Below are 14990 nucleotides of genomic sequence, written 5' to 3'. Positions count from 1 at the left end.
GGTCGGTGACCTTTCATTGCATCCTTTCCAGCTATTGACTACTAGCCTGTCTTTCCAGGTAACACTAGTGTCAAGGAGTTTGTGCTCTGAAATAATGATTAGTTTTGGTGTGTTTTACTGTAATTTTCAAGCTGTATTTCACTCCCTGTTCTTTCTATGAATTTCTGGCCATAACAGCCTGAATTTAAACCACTATAAAAACCAGTATATCAGCATCCAAATCACATCTAATAATACGCACTTACACTGTGTGTGTTAGATGCAAACCGGAGTTGTAGTTCAAATTTAGCCATAGTGTCCTGGAAACACTATTAGGTTAACTGTTGAGCTAAACAAGATTTTTAACAGCTCTTTGTGACCAAAATAGTAATGAGCGTAATATCAGAGGCGCTTCATGGCCTATAATTGCAAGGCTTGGATGAAATCTTTAAAAAAGCTTGCTCGATTCTTCACTGCACACTGGTTGGATGTCTATCGTCCGTGTGCCAGCTTTCCGTCCATTTCAATGAATGCTTAAAAGAGGAAAGTCGGCAAATGGCCTGCTGGCTGAAACATGCAATAAAAAAACAACTACTCCACAGTTTATTTGTTATGTTTCGCCTCTCTTACAGGTTATGTGCATACTGTTAAATAAATCTGCCTCTGGCTAGTGTGAGATCCCTTGATGAATTGTGAACAGCCGACAGTGAAGAGTCTAAGTATGCTGGTCCACTTTGTACAAGGCAATTCGTACAGCCTTGCTCATTTGGGTATGCATGAAATAACAATATCCTACTGGGAGCATTCTGAGTTTCAAACGTTTGGGGTCAACTACACGAGCAGATTCCACATGTGCAGCCCGTGGCCACTGAGGTCTGGAATCTACCTCCCTCCTGGCTGGGTGACGTTGCATGTTCTATTTCCAGACCGAGGGTTGAAGTGAGGCTGCAGGGAGTGTAACACTGACCCACATGACCTGTGGCCTAGAAAAGCTGCCTGAAGCTCTGCACACTAAAAACTCCTCACTCCTTTGCTACAGCCTTTCAAAGGAAAACAAAACCTTTGCGCATAGCATGTGTCTTTTCATGCCAAATGATTTGCATCCTTTTTATTCACATCTTTGACTTGTTGTAAATGTATTCCGTGCTGTTGTGGAGCCTGATGCTCACTCTCAGAAGTCTCGAGTGGGAAGAGAGAAAGGAAGTCGAAGAGGCAAAACTGCTTTACTTTCAGGCCCAGTGTCTACAGGCCACATGTCTCCAGTCATCTGTCACTAGTTTACATACATACTATGACACTTCCTCTCTCTGTGGGAACCCGTTGTCACCACTTGGCCGCCAGCAGAGGCTGACTGGGTGCTAGATGGGTCTCCCCCAGGTACCTCTAGGGAGCCACTTTAGGCATAGCTGACAGACTGACAGGAACACGCACACACACACGGGCAGGCACACACATACAGTCCGTCCTTTGCCCAAGCACTCCCTCCTCCTACAGTACGCCAGCTCACATGCTCCCAAGGCATGGCACACTTTGCATAAAGCAGTGACTTTGCTCTACATCAGTTTTTTTTTTTTTTTTCAGACGCAAAATTATTTTTCACCCCTCTAGCCTCTACATGCTACATGGAAGTTTTGAAATGAATAATGGAAACAACAGAGCTGAAGACTCATGGGATCCATTTAAAGATGTGGGAGAGGCGATGCAGTCAGGGTTTGGACTGCAGAAACATCACGCTCCAAGTAAATGAATCTACTATTGTTCTGTGCAGTATAGAAATGCTGCTATAAACCCTGTGCAGGCCGATTAGTGCCAACAGTGACATAATGTTAATACATTTTCCTCTAAATCAGGAGAGCATTAAGAGGAAAAATACAACAATAAAAATATACTTTCAGTTTTTATTTCACTTTGGGAAAGAAATGATCTGTCAGCAACAACCAGTTCAACTTGAAACCAATCTGTACACTTCGTAGTTCTGCAGATGTAATGCGAGATTGCGCGCTGGAATCATAGCGTTTTAAACAGAACATGAGCTCTTTTGTTTAGTGCACACAACATCCTCGACAGCGCGACTTGACAAATGGCTTTATTTCCTTTGCTATGTTTAGCGTTTCTCAGCAAAACCTACGTTTGGTGTTTCCACCTTGCCTCCCCAGATACTTAAAGTGGAAGTGAGCGAGCGAGCATGGGGCAGACCACTGTAACAGCTATTTTAGACCATGCAAAGTCAACACGACTCCCTGAGGTGATTTCCTGATAATGAACACAAAAGAAGTGTCAGCCCTCATAAAGCTCCGTGATGATGCTGAACTCTTGAGCGCTCTTTTTTTTTTTTCTTTGGCACTCTTATTTTCCTGATTTAAATTAATCTAATTCCGTGTGGACTCTAAGAGGGACTGTCAAATAGGCCACATGCCAGACAACAAGACTTGTGGTGACGATTCACTTACACCATGCAAGTGAGACTCTAGAAAAAAAAAAGAAACAGCTTTATGAATTTAAATAGTCTTCATGTATTAATCTACCCGTAATCAAAACGCAAACATTTTCTTATTGTTATGCATTTAATAATTTTTGCATAGAGCTGTTGAGTCACAGGTTCACCTCCATCCCTGATGACTTTATGCAGGTAGCTAACGCAACACCTTACACTCCAATAACTCGGACACTAAAACAACAATGTATAACATCACTGACTATCCCCAAATATCCAGTGGTCCTGCCTCACACTGCACACACTGCTGTGGTCACAGTGTCACTGCAGACACCCGCTGCCTTGCCGCAGCCTGACACCTTAAACCTCCATGGTGGCGCATACTCACCCTTCTATCCCCTCTTCCTTTCACTCCCCGCTCATCCTCACCTCCCTCCTCTCCACACCATCAGGCAGACCTCAACCCATCCTCTCCCCGTCCCTGGCACTCAAGGCTCCCTCTGCCAGCACCTGGCACAAAGCCAACCTGTCAGCCACCCGACTCCACGGAGGATGAATGAATCGCTGAGAACTTTGCGAAAACCACTGATGGCTCACATCTCGTCTGATCATCGTTTTAGCTAATTGTCTCAGATATCAATTTGAGACAATTAGCATGGGATGTGATGAATGGGACAATGGAAAACAGTCAATAGATGAACTTTCACATTCAAAGCAAACCCTTCTATGCTCTTGAATATAAATATCAAAGTTAATTGAGGCATGCATTTCAATACATGAATTTAAAACGATTATATTGTCATACAATGAGAACATAAAATGGTTGACATACAGTGTTATTCTGTGAGACCAATTCATTCAAATTCTAATTTTATTCTTAAAGTAACATATTTTATCTCTCATTAAATTTAGAAGAAGCTTCATTTTTGAAGAATCAAAGCAGTGGGATCACACAATCTAGGCATTATCTTAATTAAGGGGTTATGTTGATTATGACAGGTCAGCATCAAGACAAATTTGAGAGTTTGAATAAAATAAGTACATTTCAAACACCTTCTTCGTAGATTTACATATAATGAAGCTGATATACACTGTGTGGTGAAAAAGTACTTAACGGCTCTCCAGTTGCATGGGTTTTCAGTCTGGCTAGAATGGCGGCCTCGACTGTGAGATTAGTCAGACACTGTTTTGTGAGAACACAAGAGGAATTTCAATACAGCAAAATATTGAGTTTTCTCTTATCCTCTTGTGAAACGCTTGCTGCTCTCTCACAATACTCTAGAAACTCCCCAACAGCACGCAATAAAAAAAAAAAAAAAAACACCTTGGAAGAAGGACAGGAAAAAACACCTCTCTTAACCAAGGTTATTCAATGATAAGCAACAGTGCTCAGGCACACAATGACGGCTCAAAGTCCCAGCTATTTTCAAAAGCCATGTAATTGTAGATTTTGTTAATCATAGTCCTTGAGGGTTGAATATCTACAGCCTGAGAGCAACGGTAAATAATCTGACTAAAGACATAATTTAAAGATATGGAAGCAGATTCAGTCATAAGGACTGTATGTGGTATGCGTTCTAATGGATAAAGCCACTCCATTCAGACCTCATTCATAAAGCAACGTATAGTACAGATAATGCTCTCAACCATAATAAAACATTATAAGTCATTTTAAGGAGGATGTGATGCAGGCTACATTAACAATACAAGAACTGTGAAAAATCTTTTTTTTTGTGAGATGCACACACATACTGCAAGGAAGATGTCCAATCTTTTTGGCCACTAAAGAAAAAAAAATCACAAATTTAGCATGTCTAATTAAAATGTAAACAGTGTAATGAGGACATCAGTGATTTAGGCAAACGTCTCTCCGGCTGCCACTGGGGGTATGATAATTACAGAGGCAAATCTATGAATGCACATGAATCTCCTACAAGTCCAGATTAAAAGCCTTAGTGCTAAACCTAGTTTAGTACACCTGGGGGTTGTCTATTCTAGCCAATCCCCAACAGGCTCAGAGCTGCCTCGTCTCCTTATGAGTGCAGAGACACCTCGTGTGAAACAAAGCCTCTGTTTCACTGTGTTGAAACGAGGAGAACAAGGAAGGCAACAAATGCTACACTAAATAATATGTCTGGCAGATATGGCCTGAATAAGCCAGCCTTACAACATGACTCATGGATGTGTTTCTGTCATAATCATACATTTAGGAAACCTTAAGTTCTATAAGCACACTGTGCATTATGGTATGGATCATACTGACATTATAGGATGTCTGTGTGAAAGATTAGCCTCTTAAAAAAAGAAATAGAAAGAGAATGAGGCACTGAGTCCTCCTCAAACTGGCTCTGAGAAAAAAAAAAACATGCACAAAGAGACACACACACACACACACACACACACACACACACACACACACACACACACACACACACACACACACACACACACAATCCCATATAAACACATGCATGCACATGATCCCCTAAATAGACATATGGTAAAATACATGCCACAGTGCAACCAGAGAAATCTATGGAGTGGTTTGAATTGCAGGGCTGCAGTCAAACCATAAGTCTAAAGATTCCTAACATGCAAGCTGTGCTGTTTTATCCACTAGAATCTGTTAAACTAAATTAAACGATGAGTATTTTGTTTGAATTAGATGAAAAAAATAACATGACAGGCCTGTAGCTAGGAGACACATGAAGGGTAAGTACAAGCAGCCAATGGTAGGCACATGCATTTTAGAAAATGTCTATGCCATATGCTGTCACTCAGAGGAAGAAAAAAAAACAAGTCTGAGCAGACAGTCGCTGTGTCTAAATGAGATGGTGGGAGGAGGAGGAGGAGGAGGAGGAGGAGGAGGAGGAGGAGGAGGAGGGGAGAGAAAGGGAGGATGTCAAGGATTCATGGTCCTTCATCTTTGCAGTAGAGCAAACACATCCCTCAGTATAGCAACAGACAGCTGCCTCCACTTTCTAATGCAGTCCAACTTAGATCACTGCAAGAATTGTCAGCGCAGAGAGAAACACACAAAGATAACATAGCAAGCTGCCATGAGGGAAACGACAAAGATGTGGATACAAGAGGCGAAGACGAAACAGAGGAGGAGAGGGGAGGGAGGGGGGGAGAGACACACAGAATACTTAGAAGAGAGATTTGAGTTTTTTGTCCCTTCTGCCTGCGTCTTACTCCACTGGGGACTCCCTCTCTTTTAATATGAAAAACAGTAAAGACGCCACTTAACATGTTTGCTTAAAGATGACAATTCTGCACTGATCTCACGCAATATAGTCAAAGGGCTGAATGGGATTTCTTGAAGTAACTGACAAATAGATCCATCTGTAAAGATGAATATTTCATTGATTTACAACAGCATTACAGGCATCCCAGGGGGTGTTCACACAGGATCAGTGATAGGCATTCAGGAGCTGGCTTTAATCGCCATCAAAAGAGCACAAACATAAAGCGTTGGTCCAGTCACATACGCTACACTGTCAATCACAGTGATCACTAATAGTGACCTCAGATTATGGACAGAACATTTAGAACAGCTAAACTGATTCATGCAGACACTTGACTATCTATGACTGTCCAGTCAAAGATTAATGTAAGATGCATCCCAAAGTTTTTGTTTGTGTTCTTGGGCACAGCTGCGATGAAATAGCTCACAATGAATCAAAGATATTCTGCGTGTTATATTAGTCAAAACACAAAGACTGATTTTCTGGAAACCTTTTGATTTATGTTGTGCAGTTAGTACACAGAAAATGAATATGAGCTGGTAGATTTTTTTTTTTCAGAGGAAATAAAATATAATTTAGAAATTTCAAAATGACTTTGATTTTTTTTTAAAAAAAAAACATCAATCTGACAACACTGAACCAGGAAAGTGCACTGAGCGCGCTGTGGAGAAGACAAAACTCTGCTTCAGCCACCATCTGCGAGCAATTCCTTTCTCAACATAACACAACTAAATATAAGGAGTGTATTTCTATATCCTCGTGTCACCGGGAAATACGTGGACGTGATTATTTAGTGTGCTTCACGCAACTTCTTCACAGTATTTACTGCCACTCTTAAAAGTGTGAACATGTGTGACATTCAGTAAAGAGGGTGATGAAAACAGAAGGGTCAGCATCTGTCTTCAAACTCGGCTCACAGATTCATGTCAAGCAACAGCTCAGACTGCTATCATAAGTGCTATCCTATCAGAAATAAACAGAGCTGTCAGCTTCTTTCCATGCACGCCGGAGGTGTCTGGGGTTAAGTAAGGACCTGCGAGAATCACCGAACACGCTGCAGGAGATCAGACATTGAAACCTTCCAGGGTTTGAACTCTGATAAACACCCTCAGGTAGTACCTGATAATTAGGAAATTTAGGGTGAAATATCTGAGAATAGACTGATAAATTCAAGGGGACTGTGTTTGCTCTTCAGATGTATCGATAATTTTTAAGATGAACCTACTCTCGTTTCATATATTTAAAAGATAACTTGCTTACTTAGATAAGCATGAAAATACATTACTGTGATTTCTAGAGGTTTTCAATTGAGTTATGCAGCTCCAAATATGAAACGGTACATTTAAACAGACTGTATTTCAGATTACGAGCATTTGCAAGCTGTGGATACAGATTTAAATAGAATTAATTGTTCCAAACTATTTGCCATCCAGTTCAGTATCCAGTCCAAATTCTTTTCTAATAAACTTAACTGCCACACTGCATAGAAGGGGTCTAAATATGAAACACATAAAAATCCGACCAACTAATTTAATACCCACTTTACAAAAACACATTACAACCAAACACTCAAACATAATGAACGTGGTAGTAATGTACATCTTTTTTTTTCTCCCCCCACTGAGTGACGGATGCTGCAATGCTGTTATTTCTGAAGAGGAATGAAAACATACTTCAGCTCACTGCTGATGATGTTAATTTCCTCTCAAAGCAAAACATGCAAATGAAATGTGTGAACACAATTAAGTAAATTGTTCTATGGAGGTGGAAAAGGTTCACTCAGGACGAAGTGTGCGCACACCAGAGACAGCACACAACTTGTTACTTCCCCTGACTTTGGGTCCATGTTCAGATCCATTTACTGGCTTGTCACAAACTATTTCCATTGGAACGTGAATAAGAGCTATTTCTGACGCTGCCTTTGAACTCATTTGTGAGCAAATCTGATTTAGTTTCACTAGTGACTTTTTACCGAATGTGACAATCAAATAAAAAAGCACACGTCAACTTAAATGAAGCTTAAAACAAGAGTGAGTTTTCCTTAAAGTCTGTTTATATCGTGCCATGCTTGACAAATTACCTTACAATAATAATATTATCAACATGTCATAGCATTGTTTTAGCCGTGTTTCGGTCGTACTACTTACTTTTCACCCGTCATATTTATAATTACTGAGCACAAGATGTGGCATATTTGAGATGCAACTGGTACCAGATTATAGTGAAACTGTGAAGCTGAATTTATTGTTCTAGGCAGTTTTCATGCAGGCATTTCACCAGGAGTAAATATTTTCTAAACATCTACAAGAAATCCTCATACATTTTAAAATAAGCAAGATTTTTAAAGCTGTCATGAGAATATTTTCTATATATTCTTTCTTCTAGGGCAATCATTTAATTTCTGGCTAAATGATGACACAATAGCAGACTGTGTGCCCACACACACACACACACACACACACACACACACACACACACACACACACACACACACACAAATAATAATAATTATAAGTGGATTGAAATTTGATCTCTTAATGAATGTGCAACCATCCTGTATGTATTCACATCAACGTTCTCTCAGACAAAATAATCATATTGTTCGTGCCATGCATGCAAAAATATGAAAGCAGTGCAATGAGAAAGAAAGTTAAATTGCTTATAAAGAATGTCAGAGGAAGCAAATTAAAATGGGGGCAAATTCTTTAACCTTCACAAGAACCTAATTGATAATGCCAAAAATTAATCACATAATGTGCCCTTATCTCTGGTGGCTATTTGTTATTAGAACCTAAATTAAGCAAACTTTTGAAGATGAATCAGACATGCACAAAGGAAAGAAAATGCATAACTGCATAAACAGCTTGCTTTCAAATATGACAAATGCGGAACAATAACAGTAATATTAATGATAATTGCAAAATGAACATACCATAAATACTGGTGCTAGTGATCATGTCTTCAAGCCTAAAAACAAGAGGAGAGGGAAAACAGCAGAATCGGAATTTTCACGAGGAGGAATTCCAAAGGTTGCTTCTCATTACAGGCACTTTTTTCCTGCAGCTATCGGATTTCACAACTTAAAAAAACGCACGCATCCTTTTTTCTTTCCTCAGGTATTCATTTGGCCCGTGCAATTAAGGACAACGCAAAAAAAGGGAGACGCAACATGCGAGTCAAATTTAGGAGGACAAAAAAAAGAGAACGAAAAAAAAAAACCCTGGACCGAGACGTGAGAGCCACACAGGCACACGGACGGCTGGAGCCTGACACTTCTTGCGCGAGTTGAAACAAGAGAATAGGAAGCGTGTGAGAGACTGTAGATGACATAAAACACACATTCTTCATGCCGCCTATTAGAGGAAGAGGCTAAACCAGCGTGATGCCCCCCCTCCACCTCCTCCTCCCTTTACTTTTAAAATAGATTACTTGCCAGCAGTTGTCCCACTAAGAGCGCAATGACAACCTATCTATTAACTCCCGCCTGCGGTTATCGCGGCAAGTTTTATTCAGCCTGACATGCAAAAACTTCTCGTTGCAGGAAAGTTATTAAGGAGGCTGCTTCCTGCCGTATGTGCGACCATCTCCTCAAACTACGCAGGGGAAAACGTTAATTGCGCGCTCGCTCTAATGCCGCAACTTCACTCGCGTTATTTTGTCCTCACTACAGCGATGACAAGTCATTTGGCTGAGGGGGACGCAGGGCTGGCCGCCCGCAGGCTGCGCCGCAGATCTGTGATGCGCGACACAGTCTCTGAGCGAGCGTTTGCGCGCACAGGGCTGCTCCGTTTCTCTTTTTAATTGTCAACATCACCGGCTGACGGGATAAAGACTTACCTGTGTAGGTGACAGGGCAGCGTCAGGGTTTATAGTACCATCGATCCGGTGAGCGCGCAGATGAATGGCTCGCGGAGGTTAAGCGTGGCTGCTCGCGATTTGAAACCATTCCAAGTTAGTGAGGGGAAGACTGACCACAGCCTCTGCCATGTTGGAATTCCAAACCCTGGACAGCTGCTCCACTGACTGAAGGCAGCACGCTGCACACTGCGCATGTTCGCTGCGGCGGGAGCCAAATTCAAAGGGAATCAACCTTAATAAGCAGCCGTTCACAAGCAGCTCGCCAGGACACCATGTTGCTATAGATTATCTGAGTGTATGAACAATTTAATTGTACTGTCTGCACGCAGCACGGGGACCTGCCTTCCTCTTCCTCTCTGAGGGTATATGCATGGCATGAGGGGCTGTGCAGGGTTCATTTCAAGGGTTTCAAACGGCCGTTAAATACATTGTTGAACATTGCCTTTGTTCTAGTTCAGTCACTTTGGAATAATTTAACTAATCTTCACTAACTGCTTGTATGCTGTATAAACATACATACAGTATATGTATGTATATACATATACGTGTGTATGTATATAGCCTATTTATATAAGCTGTGTGTGTGTCTGTGTGTATGTATGTATGTATGTATGTATGTATGTATGTATGTATGTATATGTGTGTGTGTGTGTGTGTGTGTGTGTGTGTGTGTGTGTGTGTGTGTGTGTGTGTGTATATATATATATATATATATATAGTCATTAGAGTTGCATATTTGCAAAATGAGAAGAGTTAAATGAGAAGATCGATAGGCTGCCAAAAATCTTGTGCCTGGCCCACAGCCATTAGCCAACCACGTTTGCTTATTTTAGTATAAAGACTGGAAACAGAAATTGTAGTCTTTGCCGGTTGCCTGGCAACCTCACACTAACAACAAGACTCCAGGAAGTGGCTGCGATGGGCAGAGAAATAGGCCAAGTCCTTCACACAACCTCCACCTAAGGCTGCAATCTGTCATTTGTAGGATTTGTTTTTATACAGATTAAACAAACAACATGTTTCGTGTTAATTAGTGAGCTTTAGAGCTTTACAGGTGGTGACTAGCTAGCTACGCTAGCTGTTTCCTCCTGTTTCCAGTCTTTATGCTAAGCTAAGCTAACCAGCAGCTGGCCGTAGCTTCACAATAAATGAGGAAGCGGTATTGATCTTCTCATCTAACTCTCTGCAAGACTGCAAATAAACGTATCTCCCCAAATGTCAAACTGCCTCTTTAAAGGGATTTGGTCCAGAAAACTTGATTTATTAAAAAATCTTTATGCCATTCACTGCAGGTTATTCTCCAGCTCCTCTCTGTTATCTGTACACGGCCTTGAAAGAGGCGGATGATCTCCTCTCCCTCGGGGAAGCATTGCACGAAGACCCTGGTGAGACGCATGAGGATCGGCACCAAAAGTCCCATTATGCCCTCTCATATCCATACCCAAGGCCCTGGGAGTGATGCATTGATTCAGCCTTCAGTACTCCCTTGACTGTACCACGCTAATTCCAACTGCATGAGCTCTTTAGAGAAATCCTACCCAAAAGGCAGGACACAGAGTAGCCACTGAGCCACCCTGGACAATGACAGTTTAAGCTTGTACAGTCCAGTATCATTGTGCTACTGCCCCTGTTAGCTGAGTGATCTTATCTGTAATTCTTTCCAAACATTGACATGTACATCGCTAGATAGAGAAAAAGGCAATTGCAGATTTTATCAAAACTATCCAAGATTTAAACACAAAATGATGGCAAGCTGGGCAAATTATCATAATAACAGTATGTGTTTGACTTCATTTGCTCAGCTGCTAATTACGTGAGGATGCGCATCAGAATTTTCTAACCATGGTGGTATAATACTCAGCTGACTCGACCAGAAGTGAGTCCAGGAACAGCCTGTGAAAATCTCTGTGTGCTGTGGAGGTCACGGTGAAAACAACAGCAGTGCATTTCCAGGTGTAGCCACGTCCATTGTCTCCTTCCTCATATGGGCATGTTCAGTCTGTGCCTTTGTCCTTGTGTCAGCAGGCAGGACATTCTAAATTATTTTGCTCAGCTGCCTCCCTGAACTCTTGCTACAGCACGTCAATACACACATCATGCAGACACCCGCACATACAGCCACAGGGATCACAGTTCATGTCCATCACACACTTGAATCCTCCTTGACACATATCAAACCTCGAGGAATAAAAAAGTTAGCCGGTTTTGGCGTCAGGCGTTTTCAGATCAAAATTTGAAATATGTTATCGTTTTGCTAATGGGGGTCTAAAAAGATTAAAAGCTATAAGTCGTTGATGGACTTCAGAAAAACGACATTTACACCTTAACTTTCCCGAGGAAAGCATGTGAGAGCACAGATGAATAGCAGGTTTTTACAGCTGTAATTGGCAATCACCCTTTGAAAGAATAAAAGCTGAATGAATGTAAAACACTTCCTGTCCTGCACACACACACATACATGCACACACAGTGGAATCATTCATTTCCCCAGGAATGAGGTTAGGGGTTTGCACGGCACGTGACTGGCTGTTTTTTAACCTTCTGCCTACAGACTCCGATGTCATGTGTGATCACTTCAGCAATGTTGCCGGGCGTTTATTGTTTCTGCCATGAAACACTGACTTTGGAGAAACCAGCTGCATCATGCCTTTTCTCATAGGAGCGTGCATCTTGATGGAACAAAGGAGGTTTTACTCTGATCACTGATTTGCAGAATTATTGACTCATCTTTGCAGCGATTTGTGTTTAATAATAACAGCATGCAGCATCAATCTTTAACCGAAATAATAATACAGTACATGCTGAGTGATTCCACTGGCGCAGAAAAGTAATGCTTTCCCTTCTCCAAACTGTGCTTACATTTTCTGTCATTACACAACTTAACCAAATCCGATTTGGGGCTTTTCATGGAGTAATGCTGTAAACAACATAATTTGCTGAGATGCTGTACTGTATCTCTGGGCTATCAGAGGCAGTGATTCTCATCATGAATAGAGATGGAGTGGGAATAATTCACTCTGAGGCTTAAGACAGCTAGTCACAGCGATGAAACATTTTTACTACAAAAGATCACCAGCTATTATGAAGAGAAAGATGTGCAAAAAGTGCAAAATTACAGGCTTGATTTCCCGTATTATTTCAAGATGTGTATCCAAGTCCCTGTATAGACCGGGGCTAAAATCCTAATAGGGACAAGCTTGAAGTGAATCGAGCCCACAGAGGATAAGCTACTAAATCTTGCAATAAAAGCAATGTGATTTACAGTAAATTCCACAAGGCTGACAGTGCCACAGCTGAGGGCATAAACACTCCTTTCAATGCTGCGCCTCAGTTCTGTCTGCTGTGAACTACAATCACACAGGCATGCTGCTCGGCAGTGGTGACTTTGATAAATCACCAGGAAGTCCCACTGTTGGCTTAAAACTAGAACTTGTTCAGTTGCAATTCTGCATTTGTCCCTCTTTAATGTGTATGGAAGTGGCTTTAGCAGTAATCTGTCAGTGATTGATTAGGTGTGGCCAAATCCCCTCTGCGTTCTCCTCTACTGGCTCACTGTTCAGCCACAGCTGTGTATTTACAGAAAGATGGCTGTATTAGGGGAGAGGCTGCCTTATTTACCTGCAACATAAACATAGTTACTTCCACTTGGGCGACTATACACGCAGGATGACCGGCAGTAAAACAAGAAACAAGAAGTGACGTGTTCTTGTTGGTACTGCATCCATGCACCAATGGATAAACACACGGGCTTATAGACCTATGACAGGATTGTTTTGGGAAGAAGAAATCACATCTTAAGCTGTCATCCATGTTTGTAGCAGACAGCAAACGCACCGGTGTGAAGTCTAGACAGCAGAAAAAGCCCCACTAATATCCGAATGCGGCACCATCACCTTTTATCCTGTGAAAGAAATGTAACAGAAATGTATGTGAAACATATTTATTTTGTATGTGACACAAGAGGTTGAAAAAGCAATTTAGACAGGGTGCTGGATATTGATCACACTTAGCAGCAGATCCATTTTAATTAAATATTAAGAGAGTGTGCTGCATTGATAGCAACCGAGCAGTTCCTTGCCTTTCTTTTTCCATCATTTAAAAACAAAATATACAAACTGTAAAAGAAGACATGCTTTAATAACACTCACATGTAATTATACTTGAAGTATTAAAGCAGGGCCGGGTGATATCTGATGCATTTTGTATTCAAAGAATATTTTAGTTATTTTTAAAAGAAGGTCTGAGTATGAACATCCGTGCATGAATTTTAATGGAGATACTTAAATGGTAATTATTCCACTCAGGCTCAAACGTAGGTAACAAATGGAATTCAATCAGTGTCCGTGCATAATGATGGTCATTAGGAGAAAGAAAATAATAATGACATCCTATCTGCATTAAACCTGCAGACACTTTACACAATGATCCTGCAGCCATTATTGATCTCCATGGAGATAAGCAATTGTCACTTTTCAGTATTGTGCCTGAATGTTAAATACAGCTCATTTTGTTTTTCTACAAACTATTTCAGCCGACACTAAATTTTCATTTAATTCACTTCACTACTTGAAATCCTTGGTCTCATTCCACATGATTGTAATTTTGGTTCATTGTCACAGCTGCCTCTCCTGTTCCCAGTATTTTTTCCTCCATTTCACGGTTTCACAGGGCTCATATGAAATGAACATCAAACCTGAATGTGGCTGTAGTGATACTTCATGAGCTATGATAAGTATGCTACATGTAATGCAACGCAGCCATCAGGAAATCATTGCGCGCTTTGTAAAGCCTCCTCCTCCTTAATGCTGCAATGTGTTGCACAAAGTAAAACTGAAGGCAGAATCCCGAGTAGTTGAAGCAACACTCATTAGCAGATAAATTGGACTGTGATATAAAAGCAACAGAGTCCAGCCTTCAACCAGATACTTCATGCGTACTCCAAAGACCCTTTAGATAACACAGTTTTCATCTTTTGTGTAACTCATTATTAGTTGAATATTCTAACAGTTGCTTACACATATTGTACAGTAGGCAGCATGTATTGAGTCTTCTCCAAGATGGCCACTTGGTTGAATAATTAAATAAGATCTCCAATCAAATGATCTATGATTTGCATGCCTTCTGTTGCCAACTAGCTCCATCTGCTTGGTTTTGAGAGCTCTGACATAGTGGCTCGTGTGAGTGAAACAGCAATAATGTAATTGTGGATGTGACAGATACACCAGATGATGCAGGGACTGTTTGAAAGTCTGGTCCAAGGCATACTGTACAGCACGGTGTCATATGGTCTGCAAGAAAGCATGACAAAAACAGTTTCATAAAGGCTGTCTGCCGTCTCCTCATCACTCTTACTTTAAAGAGCCTCCGCAGTGATTCGCTCATTCATTTAAATGCAAGCTCCTCGCTTCTGTTACTGCGTTTAAAGCATCTCCTGAAGCATGCATCACAAAGTTACCATGTCTTAATTGAAT

The 14990-nt window shown here is 41.1% G+C and overlaps 1 protein-coding gene across 3 annotated transcripts in view; it reads right to left on the bottom strand.

The window, feature by feature from the left end:
- The window catches only part of fign (fidgetin), a 30341-nt gene extending 20655 nt beyond the window's left edge, over window positions 1–9686 (bottom strand). Inside the window, exons 1-2 of one of the 3 annotated variants that reach the window (XM_070976648.1) lie at window positions 9499–9686; window positions 8594–8628 (exon numbers count right to left, since the gene is read on the bottom strand). In XM_070976648.1, the coding sequence (XP_070832749.1) occupies window positions 8594–8618 (25 nt within the window). In that variant the 5' untranslated portion in view covers window positions 8619–8628; window positions 9499–9686. Of the gene's footprint in view, window positions 1–8593; window positions 8812–9498 lie in introns of those variants that run through there. The other 2 variants (XM_070976650.1, XM_070976649.1) reach the window with 2 other exon arrangements.
- Window positions 9687–14990: the final 5304 nt, after the last annotated feature.

The sequence above is a fragment of the Chaetodon trifascialis genome, chromosome 12, assembly GCF_039877785.1.
Source record: "Chaetodon trifascialis isolate fChaTrf1 chromosome 12, fChaTrf1.hap1, whole genome shotgun sequence".
Taxonomy (NCBI): domain Eukaryota; kingdom Metazoa; phylum Chordata; class Actinopteri; order Chaetodontiformes; family Chaetodontidae; genus Chaetodon; species Chaetodon trifascialis.
The sequence above is the reverse complement of the archived record's forward strand: the minus strand, read 5'-3'. Positions and strand labels throughout refer to the sequence as shown.